At 53.3% G+C, this 17,552-nt stretch overlaps 2 protein-coding genes across 2 annotated transcripts in view; one reads left to right on the top strand and one right to left on the bottom strand.

The window, feature by feature from the left end:
- On the bottom strand, positions 1–10,778 carry cdk15 (cyclin-dependent kinase 15; the record flags this gene model as incomplete). The annotated part of the gene is made up of 9 exons (XM_084446728.1): positions 10,537–10,778; positions 6,475–6,506; positions 3,746–3,889; positions 3,128–3,222; positions 2,120–2,199; positions 1,926–2,020; positions 657–719; positions 445–568; positions 1–125 (listed from the first exon to the last, which is right to left on the bottom strand). The coding sequence occupies exons 1-9, from the start codon at positions 10,580–10,582 to the stop codon at positions 1–3; spliced, it is 804 nt and encodes a 267-aa protein (XP_084302854.1). The 5' UTR covers positions 10,583–10,778.
- A 1,237-nt stretch (positions 10,779–12,015) lies between these two features.
- The window catches only part of als2b (alsin Rho guanine nucleotide exchange factor ALS2 b), a 24,715-nt gene continuing 19,178 nt past the window's right edge, over positions 12,016–17,552 (top strand). Inside the window, 6 exon segments of the mRNA XM_084447488.1 lie at positions 12,016–12,122; positions 13,978–14,087; positions 14,358–14,503; positions 14,626–15,662; positions 15,906–16,103; positions 16,105–16,246. Of these exon segments, the coding sequence (XP_084303614.1) occupies positions 14,065–14,087; positions 14,358–14,503; positions 14,626–15,662; positions 15,906–16,103; positions 16,105–16,246 (1,546 nt within the window). The 5' untranslated portion in view covers positions 12,016–12,122; positions 13,978–14,064.

Raw genomic sequence — 17,552 nt, 5'->3', positions numbered from 1 at the left:
TCACCACATGTCCAGGGCCGTGGAGTAGTCTGTAGACCCCAGGAGAACGTCGGGAGGTCTGTACCACAGAGTCACCACCTCCGAGGAGTAGGTCTGGCTGGGGATGGACTTGGCGCGGGCCAACCCTGGACACGGGCAGAACCACGGGGGGCGGAGCCACAGTTAAAGCACACTGGACCACCAGTACAGAGCAGAAGATACTGTACTGTAAACACAGATCTAAGAATACAGACAGATATGAAGCATGCATGAGTCTGATGTCCTCTCAGCCAAAGAGCTCGCAGCGTGAGTAATATGGGCGGGGGACTGACGAATCAGCGCCCCCGGGTCCTCCTATTGGCCTATAGGAGTGTGACTGGTGGGGACAGGGACAGGGACAGGGACAGGGACAGGGACAGGGACAGGGACAGGGACAGGGACAGGGACAGGGACAGGGACACCCACCAAAGTCGGCCAGTTTGAGCTCCCCCAGGTAGCTGATGAGCAGGTTCTGGGGTTTGAGGTCGCGGTGAAGGATCTTGCGACTGTGGATGTAGGAGAGGCCGCGCAGCAGCTGGAACAGGAAGATCTGGGAGGAGCACAGAGGGGTCAGAGGTCAGCCAATGGGAACGCGACGAGAGAGATGAGGGCGACTGGAGCGCGTGTCGTGGACCTACCCTCACGTTGTAGGAGTGCAGCCCCCCGGGATGCTGAGTCATGTACTGGGAAAGGTCCGTTTGCTGGAGAGACGGAGAGAGAGAGGGGTTGAGGGCAGAGAGAGAGAGAGAGAGAGAGAGACAGAAGGAGAGAGAGAGAGACGGAAGGAGAGAGAGAGAGAGAGACAGAAGGAGAGAGAGAGAGACAGAAGGAGAGAGAGAGACGGAAGGAGAGAGAGAGAGAGAGACAGAAGGAGAGAGAGAGAGACAGAAGGAGAGAGAGAGAGACAGAAGGAGAGAGAGAGAGACGGAAGGAGAGAGAGAGAGAGACAGAAGGAGAGAGAGAGAGAGAGAGAGAGAGAGAGAGACAGAAGGAGAGAGAGAGAGACAGAAGGAGAGAGAGAGAGACGGAAGGAGAGAGAGAGAGACAGAAGGAGAGAGAGAGAGACAGAAGGAGAGAGAGAGAGACAGAAGGAGAGAGAGAGGGGTTGAGGGCAGAGAGAGAGAGAGAGAGAGAGACAGAAGGAGAGAGAGAGAGACGGAAGGAGAGAGAGAGAGAGAGACAGAAGGAGAGAGAGAGAGACAGAAGGAGAGAGAGAGAGACGGAAGGAGAGAGAGAGAGAGAGACAGAAGGAGAGAGAGAGAGACAGAAGGAGAGAGAGAGAGACGGAAGGAGAGAGAGAGAGAGAGACAGAAGGAGAGAGAGAGAGAGAGAGAGAGACAGAAGGAGAGAGAGAGAGACAGAAGGAGAGAGAGAGAGACGGAAGGAGAGAGAGAGAGACAGAAGGAGAGAGAGAGAGAGACAGAAGGAGAGAGAGAGAGACAGAAGGAGAGAGAGAGGGCTTGAGGGCAGAGAGAGAGAGAGAGACAGAAGGAGAAAGAGAGAGAGAAGGAGAGAGATAGAGACGGAAGGAGAGAGAGAGAAAGAAAGAGAGACAGAAGGAGAGATATATAGAGAGAGAGACAGAAGGAGAGAGAGAGAGACAGAAGGAGATAGAGAGAGAGACAGAAGGAGATAGAGAGAGAGACAGAAGGAGATAGAGAGAGAGACAGAAGGAGAGAGAAAGAGAGAGACAGAAGGAGAGAGAGAGACAGAAGGAGAGAGAGACAGACAGAAGGAGAGAGAGAGAGAGACAGAAGGAGAGAGAGAGACAGAAGGAGAGAGAAAGAGAGAGAGAGAGATGGAAGGAGAGCGAGACAGACAGAAAAAGAGAGTAGCGATGATGAAAAGGATTTAGGGAGAGCGTGTTCACCGCAGCTGTAGACAGAGTGGTCTCTCCTCTCACCCACCACATATTCGAAGACGAGGGTCAGCGACTCGGTGGTGTGGATGATGTCATGGAGGAGGACGATGTTGGCGTGCTTCAGACCTTTCAGCAGGGAGGCTGGACACAAAGCATCTGTGTTTACACTCCTTAGAGCCGGCACTGGCCTTGGCACACCCCTCACAGTGTGTGTGTGTGTGTGTGTGTGTGTGCCCTAACCTTCTCTGATGGCCGTGAAAGGGACGCCCTCCTCTGTCCTCATCCGGATCACCTTCAGCGCCACCAGGTGTCCGTTTATCCTTCGGGCAGAGAATAGCAAGAGGTCAGAGGTCAACAAGCAAACAAAACATGCGGTCAGCTAGCTATGAGCTGGAACGAGAGACAGAACGATAGGTCTTCCGGGGGAGAGATCAAACTTGAGAGACCTGTAAAGACTCTGTCAAGCAAATCCTACCTTCCTTTCCCACACCTGCGTCAGATAGCGCAAACCTTTTACCCAGAGGGCATTGCAACCCTGAGTCGGCTGTGGACTCATTCTGCGGTTGGCAGCGGCCGTCCTCTGGAATGTGCCTTTCTGGGTGTGTAAACGCTTGTGCGTGCGTGCCAGGCCGTGTGCGGAGTGACCTTGTAAATCTCAGCGGCCGTGGAAGCCTTTATGAGCTCTGGCGTTGTTAATACAACATCCCAATAAAAGTCCAAATAAACAACGCCAGGACGAACGGTCTGTTTAATCAACGCCAGGCGCTGTCCGCTGGACAGAGGACGCGGTGGACATGGAGGAGAGTGTTAATTCTGACGCCAGATTGACGTCAGCGTTGACCTGTGTGTGGGGTGAGTGGGCCGAGCTAGCGCTGTGCGGTTGACCTGTGTGTGGGGTGAGTGGGCCGAGCTAGCGCTGTGCGATTGGCCTGTGTGTGGGGTGAGTGGGCCGAGCTAGCGCTGTGCGGTTGACCTGTGTGTGGGGTGAGTGGGCCGAGCTAGCGCTGTGCGGTTGACCTGTGTGTGGGGTGAGTGGGCCGAGCTAGCGCTGTGCGATTGACCTGTGTGTGGGGAGAGTGGGCCGAGCTAGCGCTGTGCGGTTGACCTGTGTGTGGGGTGAGTGGGCCGAGCTAGCGCTGTGCGATTGACCTGTGTGTGGGGAGAGTGGGCCGAGCTAGCGCTGTGCGGTTGACCTGTGTGTGGGGTGAGTGGGCCGAGCTAGCGCTGTGCGGTGGCACTGCTACTGACCGGCTGACCCCCTTGTAGACCGTGGCGTAGGTCCCCTCTCCCAGCTTCTCCAGGTTCAGGTAGGAGTTGGCTGTGCCGAACTGCAAGCTGCTTTTCTGAGGGCACAGAAGACAAACACACACACACACACACACACACACACAGACACACACACACACACACACACACACACGTGCCCACACACACACACACACACACACACACAGACGCACACACACACACACACACACACACACAGACACAGACACACACACAGACACACACACACACACGCGCCCACACACACACACACACACACACACACACACACACACACACACACACAGACACACACACACACGCACACACACGCGCCCACACACAGACACAGACACACACACACACACACACACACACACCCCCCCCCCCACACACACACACACACACACACACAGACACACACACATGCACACACACGTGCCCACACACAGACACACACACACACACGCCCACACAGAGGTAAGCACACAGTCACTCACGCATACCCCCCCCACACACACACAGGACAGCGTTGATGACATCACGGAGTCGCAGTGCGTATTCAGGGTCGGCTTCGCCACGCCGCCCGGTGGCGCTCACCCATTGGAACTCCTCCTGGAAGCTCTTGCCCCCCAGGGGGTCACTGTTGCTCCTCTTCCTGGGGACGCGCAGACGCCGGACCTGCAGGGTGTGGAACCAGTGGGGATTGGGCTTGGAGTAGGAGGGGTCAGACGGGTCATCCAGCTGGCATGGAGGAGAGAGAGAGAGAGAGAGAGAGAGAGAGAGAGAGAGGGAGAGAGAGAGGGAGAGAGAGATAGAGAGAGAGAGAGGGAGAGAGGGAGAGGGAGGGAGAGAGAGAGAGGAAGAGAGAGAGAGATAGAGAGGGAGAGGGAGTGGAGTAATAGAACTTTTAACTTTTGGTACACTGTCTTTACAAAAATGGGAACAAATCCCTGTGTTTGTGTCCACTGGGCCAACTAGGTAAACACTGGGCACTTGTTCTTATAGAACGTATTCTTTACTGATGAGGACTCGGATGTACAGTCGATTCACCTCTGGACAAATGTACTTATTCTAAGTCACTTTGGACAAAAGCGTCTTTTAAATGACTAAAATGTAGAACACAGCGGCAGTAGAACATGGACTAAAGAGACATCTGATCAGGAACACCCAGGGCCAGAACCTCCTTGTTACCGCATGATGACATGTTGACTAACAACAACAGACAGTGCTCTGTCCCAGCAAGAAGAAATCCCCTTGGCCTTCCTGCAGGAGAACTCTAAATAAACACACTTCTATCTCTCTCCTTCTACGGAGGGACTGAGGGGTGGTGGGACTCCTCTGACCGGAGGGTGAGTCCGGTGTTGCTGGAGATCGAACGAACGGTCAGGAAAATGGGATTGGAACTATGATATATGTGCAGAAGGCACAGAGAGATGTGATGACCCAATGTGAGAAGCCAACACACACACACACACACACATACACACACACACACACACACACACACACACACACACACACACACACACACACACACACACACAGCTACCTCGGCAGTCGGTAAGGATGTTGAGCTCCGGCTCCTGACAGCTGGAACCTCCTGCATCTCCATCGCCTCTTCCTCTTTCTCCACCTCCTCTTCCTCCTCTTCCTCCCTCACCTCCTCCTCCTTCCTCTCTTCACCTCCGTCTTCCTCCCGCGCCTCCTTACCGTAGCACCAGCAGCAGCATCGACGGGCGCACTCGGCGCCCAGAGCCCTAACCCGCCTGCCCAAATCCTCCATCTTCCTCTCCCTCCCTTTAATTCCCCCTCTCCCTCTCTCTCTCTCTCTCCCTCTCTCTCTCTCTCTCTCCCTCTCTCACTCCTCCCTCTCTCTCTCTCTCCTCCCCCTCCTCCTCTCCCCTGTCTGGTGGGAAGGCCCGGAGCTCACATGACGAGCGTGAGCCTGGGTTCGTAAGCAGGGTCCCATGACCCCAAGTAGCCCAGCCCCCCCCCCCTCCCTCCGCTCAGAACAAGAGCGTCCATTCAGGTCTGAAGAGGAGACGAGTGTGTGTGTGTGTGTGTGTGTGTGTGTGTGTGTGTGTGTGTGTGGCGAAGGAATATCTTAATATCTTAACTTAAGTTCTCTGATTATCTGACACAATTTTTCAAGAAGGGGGAGATTTCTATTTTCTTTTCTCTCTCCCTTCTTCTGCTTTTACCTGCAGGCGTCAGAGATGTGTGTGTGTGTGTGTGTGTGTGTGTGTGTGTGTGTGTGTGTGTGTGTGTGTGTGTGTGTGTGTGTGTGTGTGTGTGTGTGTGCGTGTGTGAGGGGAACAGGCTTCGAGGCCTCTGCTCTCTCATCCCCTTGATTTCTACATTTTCATCTAGTAGCGGAATTCAGAATATGTTTAAGGGGCATTCCTGAGACAGGAAGTGGATGATGTATTGGATTCCTGTGTGTGTGTGTGTGTGTGTGTGTGTGTGTGTGTGTTTGTGTGTGTAGGATAGTCCCTGAACACACACACACACACACACACACACACAGACACAAACTCGTGTGGGGAAGCAGCTACTAGATTAATTACAACATGATAATAGAGGCCGGCTGCCCAGTGTGACTGAGGGAGATGCTATTTGAATCCCCTGTTCTGAGATGTGGGGTCTCTCTCGTACTCTCTCCTCTACGGGGGGGAGACGGGCTTAATGGGGTCTCTCTCGTACTCTCTCCTCTACGGGGGGAGACGGGCTTAATGGCCGTTGAAATGGAATGCCTCTCTAACTCTTTGACAGGGCGAGCTGCTTTGAGTGGTCCTCTGGCAGAGTGTGTGTGTGTGTGTGTGTGTGTGTGTGTGTGTGTGTGTGTGTGTGTGTGTGTGTATGCGCGCATGTGTGTGTGTGCGCGTGTGTGTTCGTGTGTACAGTACGCATGAATACAGGCTCTTTGCCCATTTTATATCTGTAGCTGCACCCCCCCCCCCCCCCCCTCTCACTCTCTCTCCACTCCGTCTCTCTCAGCAGGGGGAGCCGTGCGGTCTCTCTCAGCGGAGGGAGGGGGGGGGGGGGGGCATGTGGTCTCTCTCTGCTCATCTTCTCTCCCTCCAGGAGGAATGGCCATGCAGGGGGGCAGTGAGAGGCTGAGAAAGTCTGACTAATTGCCTCAGCTATCATTCCCTGGGGGTGCTCCCAATACATTTAAAGTTTAAATTTTATGGAAATGAGTAAGGGTTGTATAATTAGTTATTAAATTAATGATCAAATAATCCTCATCAAGCAACAGGCTGAAAGCAGGATCCAGAGCTTTGGGTGCGGTGGATAGTGATTCTAAAAATGGGCGGATCCCTTACCTCCTCATATCCCAGGTGTCTCTGCTTCAGACCTGCCGGGACAAAGCAGAGGAACCTTCCATCACCATTGGTCAGTCATCAACTGCGTGAACATACTGTAGCCAATCACGTCACAGCCACTGCTGAGTAAAGCTCGCCCCGAGGGGTTAAACAGGAACCAATAAAAATCCCAATGATATGCAAGGGCTCACAGATTGTATATATATATATATTCTTTAGATCATACATATTCCCCTTTACAGAGTCATAATCCATTACACAGAGAGCCGACAGTGACCAAGAGGCCCACTTAGGTCCCAGAGCATCTGTTGAGACAGAGCAGATGTTTAAGTCCTAAATAGAACAACAGTCAGCTGGGGCCTGCGCGGCCTTGCTGAGCTGGGTTCTGGTTCTGGTTCTGGTTCTGGGTCTGGTTCTGGTTCTGGTTCTGTGTCTGTGTCTGTGTCTGTGTCTGTGTCTGGGTCTGGGTCTGGGTCTGGGTCTGGTTCTAGGTCTGGTTCTGGTTCTGGGTCTGGGGGGTCCTAATGGAATATGAAAAGGGGCCGTCAGCGATGAAGCACAAACAGGGAAGAAGGAAGAGCAGGATGAAGTTAGGAGGAGATGAGCATCTCCGGATGTGATGTGTGCTGGATGAGGAGAGGAGAGAGTGTGTGTGTGTGTGTGTGTGCGTGTGTGTGTGTGTGTGTGCGTGTGTGTGACTGCGCTGGAGGAGTGGATGAGTGAGATAAGTAGAGAGAGGGTTGTGGAGGGATCAAAAGAGAGTGAGAGGGATGGAGGGATGGAGGAGGAGGGATGGAGACAGGGAGATGGAGGGATGGAGAGAGGGAGATGGAGGGATGGAGAGAGGGAGATGGAAGGATGGAGAGAGAGAAAGAGAAGGGGTGGGTTGGCAGATGTAATGACCCCTCAATGGAGTCTGGGTAAAGGAAGCTCTTTCACTGATGTGACATTCTTGGGAACATGACTGCTCCAAATGCATCTAATGGTGTCCTCTATCCCCCATGATGCACTTCACCTTTAAAGCCACTTCCTGTTAGACTGATATGGTATTCAGTTATAGAGGTTTATACACATCATAAGAACCGTGCAGCAGAATACATTACACAAATCATATTCTGTCTCTACTGAGTATTGAACCTACTGTATTAACCCATTCCTCTTCAGACTGTGTATTATTAAGACTCGCAGTCTTACAGAGACAGATGTATGAGCGTTTATTGTGACTGAGAAACTGTCCATCGCTCAAATAAATATTTGTGTTCCTTTTCAAATGAGGTGAAATCACTTCTTGGCTTTTACCACACAGGCAGCCATCAACAAGGTGCAGTTAACTTTGGATCAGGTTTGAGTACCAGGAAATGGGCCCGTCACCTGACCCGACGTCCTGGTTCCGTCACCTGACCCGACTGAAGGGTTTGAGACTGTGCTGTTCTGAGAGCAGCAGAGCGAAAGGTTACAGAACAAGCAGTTCCACACACGCACACACACACACACACACACACACACACACACACACACACGCCTCTGCAGTCAGTCTTATTTATTGTTGTGGGTAGGTGGAGGCGCGGAGCGTCAGTAACTCATGCTCAATCACGATCAGAGCGAGGCTGACTGCCCCCTCCCTCCCCTCCCTCCCTTCCTCCTTCCCCTCCCTCACCTCCCCTCCCTCCCTCCCTCCCTCCCTCCCTCCCTCCCTCCCTCCCTCCCTCCCTCCCTCCCTCCTCCTCGGTCCCCGCGCTCAGACACGCTCCCCTCGTTAGTATTCTGTGGACGGAGCGGGGGGAAGAGACAGCCGGACGGCTAATCTGCCGTCCCCCCAGGGGCAGGTGGGCCCAGGAACAGGCGTGTCCCCCAGCTGGCCCCTCCAGAGTCCTCTCCGACGCTGACAGGTAGAGGTGCATGATGGGATATGGATCAGCAGCTCGCCCCTCCAGAGTCCTGTCTGACGCTGACAGGTAGAGGTGCATGATGGGATATGGATCAGAGATCTGGGTTTTTAGGCTTCCTTCTGGAAGATGAGTGTCAGGGTTAGCATAGCCTAGCACATACAGCATGCTGTATTGTGAGGGGATTTTAGTTTTCTCCCAAAAAGAATAAAGAGGTAGCCTTGTTTCTTCAGATACATACAATTATATTCAATAAAACCTTTGCAAAGGGGCAGGTTTTACACACATGACAAAGCTGTCACATCAAATGGTTCCAGAAAAGTCAGGAGGGGCTAGAAAAACAATGTTATATGGTGTAATTTTAGATACGCCCCCAGATATCAATTCATCCAACACAGTCTTTTCGTAGAGACATGGCCCTTTTGAAGCTCTTAACCAATCTCTGAATGCCTAGAACCTAGCCAATCCTGTAACCTCGTCTTTCAACCAATCCTAGAACATGTGATGAAGATGTGATGAGGAGGGTAGAGAGAGAGGGGGGTAGAGAGAGAGGGGTAGAGAGAGAGGGGTAGAGAGAGGAGGGTAGAGAGAGGGGGGTAGAGAGAGGGGGGTAGAGAGAGAGGGGTAGAGAGAGAGAGCAGGAAGATACAGAACATATGGGTCATCTGGCCATCGTCACACAAACAAACAGGTATCTTCAAGGTTTCCTCAGTCCACCCCAACCTCACAGTACAGTTCGTGTGTCTATTTCTCTGAAGAGGTGCTCACATTTTCCATGAATCAATGTTTCTATGTAATTCTCCCCCCAGTCTTATTTCTAGGTGGTAAACTAACTGGTTCCAGTCCTCCCAGTCTGTCTCTATGCAGCCTGGATGTGTCCTGGTCAATATCTCATCTCTAGACTGATACTGTGCAAACGTTTAAAAAACAGAGGTGAACTAAAACTAGTGCGTACGTATACGTGCATGCCTGGGGGCGTGGCCTCTTTAAGAGACAGACCTTAAAAGAGGACAGATGCTGACCTAACCCCCCCCCCCGCCCGGACAAGCATCTCTTACTCAGCGCTTCTTCCTCCTGACAGGAGGGCTCTGACAGGGCTCCGTGTGTCCGAGACCCCAGAGGTTTGAGGATCCTCTGTTCAAACTGATAAAACCAGAGAGAGAGAGAGAGAGAGTGAGAGAGAGAGAGGGAGAGAGAGAGAGGAGAGAGAGGAGAGAGAGAGATGAGAGAGAGAGAGGAGAGAGAGAGAGAGATAACACCACCTCAAGCATTTTAAAAACATTAAAACAGCACTTGTTAAACTTGAGCCATTTCACTCTGAACTTGAACTTGTTTTGGTTCGGTCAGATGTTCTTTTCTAAGCCTCATGTTTTCACTGCCCCCCCCCCCCCAGCCCCCCCCCCCCCCCGACCAGAGCGCTGCTGAGCTGTGTTTTTGGGTGCAGCTGGGAGATTGCTGCATAATTCATCCTCCCTCAGCTACCCTGCTGCTTCAGCTGCTGACAACCCCCCCCCCCCAGTGACAGGGGGGCTGAGGTGCCCCCCCCCCCCCACCCCCCGCCTCTATCAGCCTCTCCTCCACAACGCTCTCTCAGCTCAACGCTCTCTCAGCTCAACACTTCTGCGTTGGACCCAAATATCGCCCCGTATCTGCAGATCTGCCGGTCAGACACCCTGCCGGTCCGACCGACTGGGCCCCGGTACCGGCTCCCGAGCTACCGGGCCTCCAGGCTCCGCCACGCCCCCTCACCATCTCATTACAGCACCTCTGCTGTCACGGCGCCAGGGCGGGTTCCTGGACCACGGGTGACATCACGGCGCCAGGGCGGGTTCCTGGGCCACGGGTGACATCACGGCGCCAGGGCGGGTTCCTGGGCCACGGGTGACATCACCGCGCCAGGCAGCTCTGAATGTCACTGATTGTAACAACGCGCTCGCCAGGTAAGGTAACACCTACGCCCGGGCTCTGTCCTCTAGCCCTGAGGGCCTGAGCATGTGCGGAGCCTGCATGGGTTCTTCCACCCTCTTCTTGGGGTCCATACAGAACGCAAAACCACAACAATAATCACACATGCGTGAGACAGGGAAGCCAGGGAAGCACACAGCCACGCGTGTGAGGAGTATGTGATGTGATGCCAGCGCGGTGCTGTGTTTAGGGCAGGTTACGGGTCACTCACCCAGACGGTGGAACGCCAGGGTGGCTGCCTGTCGCAGGTTCTGCATCCCGGAGGCTCCTGGACTGCTGTGGAACCGCTGGAGAACCGAGTAGAACCTCACTTGGACCCAGGCATCCTCAGAGCTATGTTGGACACGGCAGCAGAAGCAGCAGCACTCTCATGGCACAGATCTGCCTCTCTTTTCATCAATTACAACCTCAGGATGGCTTCGGTGCTGATGGGTTTCCTCCTCTTTCTCCTGCTTCTCCTCCTTTATTCTCCTGTAGCCTGGAGGTGTTTGCTCTCCCGTCTCTCTCTCTCTGTTATGATCTCTCCCTCTCCCATGCACTGCTCTCTCTCTCCCTCTCTCCTGCTGCTGCCACTGCACGTGAGACTCAACAGCCAATCGGCTGTGTCTGATAGGAACCACCAGCCAATGAGCTCAGAGAGGGGAGAGGCGGGGCTGCTGGTGTGGCGTTCTGTTCCGCGAGCGAATGTGTTTGCGTGTGTGGACAGCTGGGGGCACAAGAGAGCCACGCGCAATAGTCCTTCATGCCTTTAATCGGCAAATTGGGTTTCTTTGAGGGTTGTAAAAACCTTTTTTCACAACCCTAGATTGAATAGCTAGATGACAATGTGGTTTCTTTTCTTCTTGACTTTTGGGCAAAAAATGAATGGACTTCAGGAGCAAAATGAAGTTAAACCAAATATTTATTGAGCACGCCAGACAGGTCAAAATTTCGGCAGTACTAAAGTTCTTTTACGAGGTGGCGAGCTTATATCTTGGCTTCAGGCCAAGTATCACATGACAAACAAATTTGCATACAAGGGATGTACATTAACACAGATCTGATCAACTAGTCTTGTAATTGGTCAACAGGTCACTGAGCTCTGCCCCCCTCCGGACATGGGGGCAATAAAGGGTTCTTCCTGTGTCCTCCTAAGATCACGTTTCAACTGTAGACTCCTGGGTGTTATCTTTATTGACCCAGAGGACAAAGGAATGTTTACTCACGACAGGGCCTCTGTTGTAATCTACATGTTAAATTACTTATAATAACAGAGTTCTACCTAAAGTGAAGTTTATTCATTATTCTTAGTAAATTGATTACTACATGAGAGTAATACAAATGTATTGATGTAATACAGTATCAAAATATACAACACCTGCAACATTTTATATTCGTGCAGGTCACTGATATTAGTTACCAATAAGATTGGGAGACATTTTCCTAATCCTGATAAATTCAGCAAGCCTCTCCCCTCTTTCTAATCTACAGTAGCCTATGGGAGCCATGTGCACTGAAATCAGACCATTAAAATGTATGTATCAATGTATTAGATGGAGTATCCTCTGTGATGTGACCTCTCATGCAATTCTTCCCAACTATTATTTTCCTATGGCAAGCCTTCTGTTCTCATCCATCATGCCTGAGCTATCCGTTTCTGAATACGCCTTCGCTCATTACCATTTTGGTCCCTCTCGGATTCCGTTCAAGTTTTGGTCACAACAGAAGCAACAGACGAAGCAGACATCGTCGAGCGTGAAGAAAACAACTGTCTTATCTGTCATTTATTCACCAGTCAGTAGCAAACTACATACTCGGGTGAGTGGTAAGTAGTTAATGAGCCAAGACAGTGGTTGTATCTTATGTTTCCACTGAATACCTGGCTAGCCATTAGGGTTAGGGACAGGGAGAACAGCGGGATGTAGTAAGTAGCCTAACGGCGTCTAGCGGCTAGCGCTCTGGGTAGTTAGTTGCTCTGCTGTCTGTCTGTCTGGCTGTCTGGTTGTATGTCTGTCTGTCTGTCTGTCTGTCTGGCTGGCTGTCTGGCTGGCTGGCTGTCTGGCTGGCTGGCTGGCTGGGTGGCTGTATGTCTGGCTGGCTGGGTGGCTGGCTGGCTGGCTGGCTGTATGTCTGGCTGGCTGTATGGCTGTCTGTCTGGCTGTCTGTCTGGCTGGCTGGCTGGCTGTATGGCTGTCTGTCTGGCTGGCTGGCTGGCTGTATGTCTGTCTGTCTGGCTGGCTGGCTGTATGGCTGGCTGGCTGTCTGGCTGTCTGTCTGTCTGGCTGGCTGTCTGGCTGGCTGTATGTCTGTCTGTGTCTGTCTGTCTGTCTGTCTGGCTGGCTGTATGTCTATCTAACCTATAGCCTATTCAGCTAGCCTATCTTATAGTAGCCTATCTTTAGACTAGTAGCCTATCTTTTGACTAGTAGCCTATCTTATAGTAGCCTATCTTTAGACTAGTAGCCTATCTTTTGACTAGTAGCCTGTCTTTTGACTAGTAGCCTATCTTTTGACTAGTAGCCTATCTTGACTAGAAGCCTATCTTTTGACTAGTAGCCTATCTTTTGACTAGTAGCCTATCTTTTGACTAGTAGCCTATCTTTTGACTAGTAGCCTATCTTTTGACTAGTAGTAGCCTATCTTTTGACTAGTAGCCTATCTTTTGACTAGTAGCCTATCTTTTGACTAGTAGTAGCCTATCTTTTGACTAGTAGCCTATCTTTTGAGTAGTAGCCTATCTTTTGACTAGTAGCCTATCTTTTGACTAGAAGCCTATCTTTTGACTAGTAGCCTATCTTTTGACTAGTAGCCTATCTTTTGACTAGTAGCCTATCTTTTGACTAGTAGTAGCCTATCTTTTGACTAGTAGCCTATCTTTTGACTAGTAGCCTATCTTTTGACTAGTAGTAGCCTATCTTTTGACTAGTAGTAGCCTATCTTTTGACTAGTAGTCTATCTTTTGAGTAGTAGCCTATCTTTTGACTAGTAGCCTATCTTTTGACTAGTAGTAGCCTATCTTTTGACTAGTAGTAGCCTATCTTTTGACTAGTAGCCTATCTTTTGACTAGTAGTAGCCTATCTTTTGACTAGTAGTAGCCTATCTTTTGACTAGTAGCCTATCTTTTGACTAGTAGTCTATCTTTTGACTAGTAGCCTATCGTTTGACTAGGAGCCTATCTTTTGACTAGTAGCCTATCTTTTGACTAGTAGCCTATCTTTTGACTAGTTGCCTATCTTTTGTAGCTAGTTACCATCCCGCAACTCGTCGTCTTGGTTAGAAGCTGTATGTAGCTATCGCTATATGGTCCATTTGCTGGGTATGGACAGGCTATGGCTATAGTGCTAATTAGCCTGGTAGAGCTTGGTAGCTAACTTGTTTGTCTTTTTGACAGGTCCGGCGGGTTGTTAGTTGTCATTTCAGTGTAATTGTTTACATAGAACAGCTGCCCCTCTCCCCCACATGACATGGGCAAACAACAGTGTTTGCTATCGTGTTTGTCAATAAGAACCTGGTCTTATGACCTGTCAACCAGTTATGATTAAGCTTGACACGATTGAGACACAAGTGAGGCTTAATAACCTGCTGGTATATCGTGTTGCTAGTATGGTGCAAGCCATACCGTTGCTAGTCATTTTGCAAGCATCTTGATGTTTGTTGCTGTCTTTCCCACAGGACACAACTGCAGTGCACGCGTTTAGTCAGGAGCTAAACACGCACGCAGAATCGAACCAGCAGCAGTGGTAACATGGAAAACCTCCAATGATGGATTCCCAGAGGAAGAGGTAGTACCCAGCTTGGAATTTAGAAAAAAAAATTGATCATTACATATAATCTATTTAGTACTTGTGCACTTATAAAGACTTGTTGGCAACTATTACATCTTGGTTGTTTGAGGACAAAGTCCCCCTCTTATCATAGTTATTTTTTTCCCTTTTTTTGAGAGATGACTATAACTAATAACCATAATGTCTGCCTGACTTTCTCTTGTTCTTGTGTGTGTGTCTGTGTGTGTGTGTCTGTGTGTGTGTGTGTGTGTGTGTGTGTGTTTCTAGCTCTGAAGAGGGCAGTGCAGGGGAGAGAGGCTTGCTCCACTCGTGGAAGGGCTACTCGTGCGGTGTGACCCCAGAGAGAGTGCTCCTGTCGCGGCCGGTTCTTCAGGCAGCTCTGGGGCTACGACATGGGGTCCTTCTGGTGGAGGGTGAGCCTCTGGGATGACATGACTGCTAGTTTACTGACTACGCCACCACCATATCGGGAGCGGTCATTTACTGTAATTATCTTTTATAAGCGTTATCCACTATTTTGTTTCGACTCGTTTAGGAGGGCAGGTGTACAGCTTCGGGGAGTTGCCGTGGAAACAGAGCCAGGCGTCGGAGCCCCTCACGCCCGTCCTGGAGAGCGCGCTGAGCGGGCACCGCGTGGTCTCCGTGGCGGCCGGCAGCTTCCACAGCGGCGCGGTGACGGACGACGGCGGCGTGCACATGTGGGGGGAGAACGGCGCCGGGCAGTGCGGCCTGTCGGGTCCCGGCGCCGTCCCCAACCCCACGCCGGTGGGCGTGGCGGAGCCCGGCGCCAGCCCCCCTCAGAGCGTGCGCGTCCTGGAGCTGGCCTGCGGGGAGCAGCACTCCCTGGCCCTCTCTGCCCAGCACGAGGTGTGGGCCTGGGGCAGCGGCTGCCTGATGGGCCCGGCCTCCGTCCCGGCGTGGAAGCCCCGGAAGGTGGAGCAGCTGGCGGGGCGACACGTGCTGCAGGTGGCGTGCGGCGCCTCCCACAGCCTGGCCCTGGTGCTCCGCCTGGCCCCCCGGGAGGCCCGCCGCCCACCGCCGGACAAGTGCGGCCGCTGCCACCAGCTGCTCTACACCATGACGGACAAGGAGGACCACGTCATCATCTCGGACAGCCACTGCTGCCCCCTAGGAGGGGCGGAGCCGGCCGAGAGCCAAGGGACAGGAGGGGCCCCTAGCGCCGGCGGGCTCCGGAGCTCCCCGTCGGAGCCCGCCCTCCTCTCCTCCCTCGTTACCGTCGTGCCCCCGACCTCAGCCTCAGGACCCCCGTCCTCCCCCTCTGCCCCCGGCCCCCGCCTGGCGCACACGCCCCAGACGAGCTCCGAATGCTCCGCCCCCGGGGCCTTAAAGGGGAGCGAGACCGGGGTGCACGACGGCGAGGGCGGCCTCGTGGAATCGGACCCCTCCGCCGCTCGACCGAACTCCGGGCCGACGGTCGGGGCCGGGGGCGCGGGGCCCAAAAACTCCCCGTACCCGGACGAGCAGGCGGTGAAGGACTACCTGAAGAGGCTGTCTGACCACGCGCTGGCCGAGCAGACGGCCAAGCCGCCCACAGCTGCGCAGTGTTTACAGGTCCGTGGTCGTTCGTAGCGTTAGGCCAGCTATGGACCGGTCATTAGTCCATGTGGATCCAAGTCAAGTCACCTCTGGTTTGAGTCCTGTATGGAAATGTGAAGCCACTAATTGGATTTGATGGTGAAGGCTGTTTGGGGAAACGCTGTGATCCCTAACTCTGTGTGTGTGTGTGTGTGTGTGTGTGTGTGTGTGTGTGTGTGTGTGTGTGTGTGTGTGTGTGTGTGTGTGTGCTTGTTTTAGCCCCCGGTGGACCCCCACGCTCCCGAGCCTGCTCCGGAGGCCTTGCCTGTGGTCACGGCCGGCTCCGCCCTCAACAGCCTGGTGGTGTCCTGTGCCTCGGCTGTGGGCGAGCGGGTGGCCTCCACCTACGAGGCCCTGTCCCTGAAGAAGATGATGAGCTACTACTACCCCCCGCCGGGCGGGGCGGGGCCGGGGGCGGGGCCCCGGGGAGGGGGGCGTGGAGAGGGGGCTCCTGGAGGAGCCCATGCAGGGCAGGAAGAGCTCCAGTCTAGGGGACGTCCGCGAGGAGGAGGCCGGGGGCTTGGGGCGCCGTCTCTCCCTGCCGGGACTCCTCTCTCAGGGTAGATACGCTCTTCACTGCTTATCCTCCTCCTATACTGTGCTGCGTAAGTAGCCCCCCCCCCCTGTGTGTGTGTGTGTGTGTGTGTATGTATGTGAGAGAGTGTGTGTGTGGCTCGTTGTCCCAGCCCTGTGGATTGGGTGTGGGTCGGGTGTGTAGGTGCTGCTCGGGCCCCCGGGCCGTGTGATTGGGTGTGGGTCGGGTGTGTAGGTGCTGCTCGGGCCCCTGGGCCGTGTGATTGGGTGTGGGTCGGGTGTGTAGGTGCTGCTCGGGCCCCTGGGCCGTGTGATTGGGTGTGGGTCGGGTGTGTAGGTGCTGCCAGGGCCCCTGGGTTGTGTGATTGGGTGTGGGTCGGGTGTGTAGGTGCTGCTCGGGCCCCTGGGCCGTGTGATTGGGTGTGGGTCGGGTGTGTAGGGGCTGCTCGGGCCCCTGGGCCGTGTGATTGCGTGTGGGTCGGGTGTGTAGGTGCTGCTCGGGCCCCTGGGCTGTGTGATTGGGTGTGGGTCGGGTGTGTAGGTGCTGCTCGGGCCCCTGGGCCGTGTGATTGGGTGTGGGTCGGGTGTGTAGGTGCTGCTCGGGCCCCTGGGCCGTGTGATTGGGTGTGGGTCGGGTGTGTAGGTGCTGCTCGGGCCCCTGGGCCGTGTGATTGGGTGTGGGCAGCTGTTCCAGGGCCGGTCCCACTGAATGGTGGCGGCTGTTCTCAGATTAAAAAGCCCTCGGCCACAAAGGAATGCAAACTCCTGTTTAAACTGACTTAATCAGGGGCACTTAATCAGAGAATGAGAGGAGAGAGGGAGGGAGGGAGAGAGAGGGAGAGAGAGAAAAGAATATGGGCCTCTCTTGTTGTGACCACGGGTTCACAGGAGAGGAGAGGGTTGTGTTGTTGTTGTTGATGTTGTTGTGGTGGCCGGTCTCTGGCGATGCTAGCGTTGGCTGGCTGCCTGTCCAGGGATTAGCTGAGGTAATACTCTACTGGACAAGACTGATCCTCCCTCACACTGGGACTGTCCTACGGACTGCCAGGTGGCAACCCAGAGGGGGGTAGGACTGTGTGTGTGTGTGTGTGTGTGTGTGTGTGTGTGTGTGTTTCCTCACCGATGTCATCAGCTACGCCTGCATGTTCCTACTCCTTATTATCACAGGTGCAGATGCTAAGTCTGACTCAGTCATTACTCACGAGCTGTGTGTGTGTGTGTGTGTGTGTGTGTGTGTTGTTTTGTGTGTATTATAAACTCTTAAAGAGCTAGAGTTCACTGTCTGCATGCTTAGCTGGAGTATTAAACCAGATAATGATGAATCATTTAGTG

This window comes from Borostomias antarcticus, assembly GCF_949987555.1.
Source record: "Borostomias antarcticus genome assembly, chromosome: 12".
Taxonomy (NCBI): Eukaryota; Metazoa; Chordata; class Actinopteri; order Stomiiformes; family Stomiidae; genus Borostomias; species Borostomias antarcticus.
The sequence above is the reverse complement of the archived record's forward strand: the minus strand, read 5'-3'. Positions and strand labels throughout refer to the sequence as shown.